At 33.0% G+C, this 6,062-nt stretch overlaps 1 protein-coding gene across 1 annotated transcript; it reads right to left on the bottom strand.

The window, feature by feature from the left end:
• On the bottom strand, nucleotides 3,464–5,663 carry LOC107626701. Its single transcript, XM_016329599.1, has 5 exons — nucleotides 4,803–5,663; nucleotides 4,468–4,614; nucleotides 4,159–4,299; nucleotides 4,020–4,091; nucleotides 3,464–3,685 (listed from the first exon to the last, which is right to left on the bottom strand). Exons 1-5 carry the CDS (start codon nucleotides 5,661–5,663, stop codon nucleotides 3,464–3,466), a joined length of 1,443 nt encoding a protein of 480 aa, XP_016185085.1.

The following is a 6,062-nucleotide window of genomic DNA, read 5'->3' on the forward strand; positions in this document are numbered from 1 at the left end:
TAAATTAAATTATACTCGAGTCATAAGTCAATGATATTACGGTGGTACAACTTTCAGGTGGATTATAATACAATTATAAGTAAAAGTGAAAGGAAATATTAAACGAGAAGTCTGAAAAGGAGTAAAATAAAAATCGCGAAGTCGTATCGCTCACGTATCGACAACTAAAAGATAAAGCGTGAAGTCGAAAGCGATATACAGATAAAGGCATAAAGGAGAATAAGAAAAGAACAGTATATAGATATATAACATAAGTAAATAGCCACTAGTCGCGACCCACGAAGTTTAGGCCGGCTAGGGTACAGTATAATAGTAGTTGACAATAGTATCTCCTAATCTCTCCCAAAAAAACATAAAAACCTCTATAGGCAAGTTCAAAAGAGCTCAATACATAATATAGGCTTTTCAAAATAAAGGTGGAGAGATTCTAAGCAAAATATAAAGTAGAGAATATAAAGATCTTTGCCATCTCTCAGATGAACCACAGCTCACTTCTGAGCACCTGGACCTGTATCTGAAAAACAAGAGATATATACGGAATGAGAACCCCCAACCCATGGGTTCCTAGTACGGTAAAAATGCCAAATAAATACAATGCACTATAATAAAAACTCACTAAGCATTCTAAACTTCCTTTCATCAAATATTCATCCTATGTTCTCGCTAATCCATAAATAGGCAACTGTCCTAAGGGAATACTAAATATAATTCATCTTTCTTTTAAACTTCCCAACATCCTAAATCTCCAACAAAACAAAATCAAAATCTTAAACAAAACCATCACCCGCTATTCTGTCTTGACAATTCTATGTCAATACCTCATATCTGCACCTGGAGCAAGTGAAATTACTTCACTGCGCCTACCCAGGGAACTCAAATTACCTCATTCGATAATCATCATTTTAAATTAATCATATCGTTATTCCATCTCAACAAGAACAACCCTCAGCATCAACCGACACCAACATAAAGGACCTCTCAGTTGTACAAACACAAGCAATACAGACAAGTAATACACAATTAAAGTACAAGTAAAGCAAGTAGCATTTAATCAGGTAGCACAACATATATGCATGATTTGGCAATCCAAAACAAATAGGCAAACCCAAATAAGTCAAACCCTAAACCCTAAACCCTAAACCATCATTTTAAAAAATAGAAATGATGAATGCCTACCCTATGGCTGATGATATCATTTGTCGGTTACATAGCCAACCCGAGATGTCCTGGTAGCTAACCACGGACAGAAACACCCATGCAGAGCAAGTGGGCTTGAGCTACAACCCCTTTACTGCTACCCGCTTAACCCAGAGCCAGTGGAAAAACCACTACTCTGGCTACTACCCAGACGGGTATTTAAAAGCTCAACCTGGAGCGAGTGAAATCACCACTACTGCCGTTACTACCCAGGGGTCACAATATCTGACCTGGAGCAAGTGGGACGAACCACAACCCTTGCTACTGCCCAGGATCTCAAAACATACATTCATTTAGTTTAAAAAAAATTAATCATCATTGTTATCAAATCTCAAACATTAACCTGGAGCAAGCGGAACAAACCGCAACCCTTGCTACTACCCAGGTATCACAAATACACATTCATTCATAATCACTCTTCATTATTACCAATTCTCAAACAATGACCCGGAGCAAGCAGGACGAACCACAACCCTTGCTACTAGCCAGGTATCACAAATACACATTCATTCATAATCACTCTTCATTATTACCAATTCTCAAACAATGACCCAGAGCAAGCGGAACAAACTACAACCCTTGCTACTACCCAGGTATCACAGACTTACATTCATTCAAAAACTTCATAATTAAACTCATTTATCATAATTCTCCTTCCCTATCTCATACCCGGAGCAAGTGGACAACACCACTGCCTACTACCCTAGCTTCTTCTCTTTACTAGGAATACTATAAAAATTTAGGACTTAAAAGATGAAAATGGAAGCTTAGAAGTCTAAAAATTCAGCTTTAAAAACTCAAAAATTAATTTTTGTTGAAAACAGGGTCACACAATTCTCAACCCAATTATTAATTCACATTACATATCAACTATACATAATAGTACCAACCATTTATACAATCCAAACTTAATCCTAGGGGCATCTAGCCTAGGAATTCTCATCACACCACACGGTACTTAAATGAAACTTAAACCAATTCTTCTCTTGTAGCTAAAATAATTGAGCTTCTTCTTGCAAGTCTCCACCAACCCTTAGCTCCAAGCCTCACCAAAGCTCCACAAGCAATATGAATCTTCCAATTGTGCACCAAAATCACCCAATACTCTAACATAATCAATTTTCACACTTATAATCAACCTAGGGTTCATGAAATTAATAAATCACAAGAGTTAGAGGGTTCCTTACCTTAACCCATGAAATTGGTTAATGGAACTCACCAATAACTCATACTAGAGCACTCCTAAACAATCAAAACCATAAAATCACTCAACACCCATAACCAAATTTGAATTTAAGGAGAAAAACAAAAATTGGACAGAGGACAGTGGAATACTCACCACAAAACTTATATAAAATTGTAGAGGATGAGAAGAGCGAAGCATGGCCACAAACGGCTCGTTAATCGGAGTTCCGGAGAAAAAGTTTTGGTAATTTGAAGTTTCAAGGAGGCTAGGGTTTCTCTCTTCTTCTCTCTCCTCTCAAATTCCGGATCTCTCTCACAAATGGGAGAGTATGGTGGCTGAAAGTGTGCTTAATGATGTTATATATATGTGGGCTTGGGTCCACTTGGGCCCGGTTCACTTATTTTAGCCTGTTGGCCCAATTTTGGGCAAAAACCTTTAAGATTAGAGTTTTAAATCGTAATTTAAATATTTCTAACTTCCCAAATTATAAATTCTTATTTCTTAAAATTATTCACTTCTAATTAATTTTTTCAGCCACAGTACCGGACAGATCGCAGCCGGTATTGCCGGTCAAATTTCCAGTGCGCATTTTTTTTAGAAAACTATATTTTCCGACTCAGAAAAATTCATTGAGTCCAAATATCATATTTAAATTATCAAATTTCGATTGCTAGATTTTCTAACCATATTCACTCCTATTTAATTTGTTATTTAATTAATTACGATTTGACCAGATTTTACAAGACTCACATGTAGTTGTCTTCATATGAAGTTGATAGTTGAAAATTGTTATATGATATTTAGCCAAACTTGTCAAATCATCTAACTATTTTTAAATATCAACTTCACATGAAAATAACTGTATGTGAGTATTTTCCTATAATAATATAATAATACAATAAATATAAACTAATTAATAAAGTATTAAAATTTAAAAATGATAATTATTTTTATAAATACAAAATAAAAGTACTTATAATAAAGAAAAAATAATTAAAATTTATATAATTATTTAATTATACCGGGTTAACCGGTTCGACCAGTGACTCACCGGTTTGATCACCAATTCGGCTCTGACAACTATGGTAATTCTTCTGTCAAATACACATAAAAATGTCCCATAAGTCCAGTATTATATTTGTTTTCATGTATGAACTCAACAGTTAATATTTCGCCATCCTGAATCTTGATAGAGCCTGGTTTTGGATAACAACCAGACATTCCAACAACATAGCCTTTTTCATTTCCTGGCTCTTCTCCTGTGCCGTATGTTGGTTGAACAGCACATAATACCTTTCCATTCTGAAGAAAAGCAAAAAAATAAGGACAAAGATATTTTAAAATATTTTACTTCTTAAGAAGATGAAAAATTAAGAAATAATATTACTTAATAAACAAATATAGAATGGTCAGCTAACAAAATAATTTATACGTAGTTGTAAAGACTATATATGAAAAATTGATAATTACCTCCCCATATAAAGTTGCATTAACGATATAATATAATATACAATAAATATAAACTAATTAATAAAGTATTAAAATTTAAAAATGATAATTATTTTTATAAATACAAAATAAAAGTACTTATAATAAAGAAAAAATAATTAAAATTTATATAATTATTTAATTATACCGGGTTAACCGGTTCGACCAGTGACTCACCGGTTTGATCACCAATTCGGCTCTGACAACTATGGTAATTCTTCTGTCAAATACACATAAAAATGTCCCATAAGTCCAGTATTATATTTGTTTTCATGTATGAACTCAACAGTTAATATTTCGCCATCCTGAATCTTGATAGAGCCTGGTTTTGGATAACAACCAGACATTCCAACAACATAGCCTTTTTCATTTCCTGGCTCTTCTCCTGTGCCGTATGTTGGTTGAACCGCACATAATACCTTTCCATTCTGAAGAAAAACAAAAAAATAAGGACAAAGATATTTTAAAATATTTTACTTCTTAAGAAGATGAAAAATTAAGAAATAATATTACTTAATAAACAAATATAGAATGGTCAGCTAACAAAATAATTTATACGTAGTTGTAAAGACTATATATGAAAAATTGATAATTACCTCCCCATATAAAGTTGCATTAACGATTCCTGGATGCACGTGAGCTGTAGAGTAGATTAGATTACCACCCTTTTTCATTGGGATCTTTGTCCTTTTAATATGATAATGTCCAATATCAGTATTTTGCGGAGTGATAGAATACTCTACCTGCAACAAATTAAAAAGTTTTTATCAATCATTTACTATATAACTAAAAAAGAGATTAATACTCACTTCATTTCATAAAAAATATTTTTTGGCTAATCTAATTACCTATGATAAATTATGTCACCATGTGAAATACATGAATCATGCATTTTAGCATTCAATTGAAATGAAATATACTTGTCACTTACCATACAATTATGAATTGGTTCGGAGCCATTATATGTCACTTGATCAGTAACATCAAGTATGTAAAACTTAATAGGTACTTGGTATTGATCCCAATCAACCCATGTTATTGTATATTTAAGGGAAGCTTTTCTCTCTTGTCTGTTATTATATCCTTTTTGTAATTTGCATTGAGAAGTCTTTTCACAACAAAAAATTCCTCCTTTATAATCACTAGACATTGGTTTCCCATCAATACCGGTTTTGCTTACAAAGTCTTCACTTTTGACATTATAATGGTCACATCTGCATTCGGTGCAACCTTTTTTGTCTTCTGTACCACGTGTGTCAATAACCATGATATTGAATAACCATTTCTCTTCATTATACTCCTTTGGGACATTCTCAGGGTGCGTACCTACTTCTATTCTAAATGGATCTGGTAGTTCTAAGCTAGTTTTTCGTGCATCAACTCCAAGCCCCCAGGAATATGAATTAACACTACCCTGGCATACTCCATCGTTTCTTCTAAAATACTTACCGTATATGGGCTGACTTTGATTAGCTTGACGTGACATGGTGACATTTTCAAAATATCTTAAAACAAAATAATGGTGTAGGTAAGCTTCATATAATGGCAAAGAATTCCGATGTTCATCAACTAACTCGGCTTGAAAATTCTTGATTCCGATGTGTCCTCTTGGAAACTCAATATCGAATAAATCTGTTATCGTAACCTTTCCTGGTTCCAATACAAATTGCTCACTATAAAAAGTAGCCGTCTTGATATGATTTGAATTCTCATATTGTCGTGCGAATATGATGCTTGATTGCAACAGTATAATTGTTAATGATAGTAATAACACTTCAGGTATAAACTTCATGTTTTTCTGCAAATCGTCATATTTATATGATCATCAATCATATGTTTATATGTTAAACTATGGAAATATCAATCATATGTTTATAAATTAGGAAAACATGTTAAGGAAGACAAATAAAATATTAAACCATGTGGAACTTGAATAAGATATATGAAATTGAAATTCACATAACATGTCAAAAAGACAAGTACCTTGTTGGAGATTCAATTTTTGATATTTGAAAAAATAGTGGAAGTTGAATTTGTATTGATATGAAATTTTTGTATGTCTACTGCTTTTATAGTAGAATCTAATGCCAATTTTGTTGAATTCTCAATGCTAGATCCCTATTTTTGGTGGGCTTTCTAACTATGTGTGCCATTTGTTAAAAAACCTTGTTTGTTATTAGTTTCCAATTAA

The sequence above is a fragment of the Arachis ipaensis genome, chromosome B02 (genome assembly GCF_000816755.2).
Source record: "Arachis ipaensis cultivar K30076 chromosome B02, Araip1.1, whole genome shotgun sequence".
NCBI classification, from domain to species: Eukaryota; Viridiplantae; Streptophyta; class Magnoliopsida; order Fabales; family Fabaceae; genus Arachis; species Arachis ipaensis.

Excerpts from the sequence above, each read along its gene's own strand:
- LOC107626701 (XM_016329599.1), bottom strand. The coding sequence starts at position 5,663 with ATGAAGTTTATACCTGAAGTGTTATTACTATCATTAACAATTATACTG. Across the intron at positions 4,300-4,467 it reads ATGCAACTTTATATGGGGAG|AATGGAAAGGTATTATGTGC; the intron begins GTAATTATCAAT and ends GTTTTTCTTCAG. Across the intron at positions 4,092-4,158 it reads AGGATGGCGAAATATTAACT|AAGAATTACCATAGTTGTCA; the intron begins GTTGAGTTCATA and ends TGTATTTGACAG.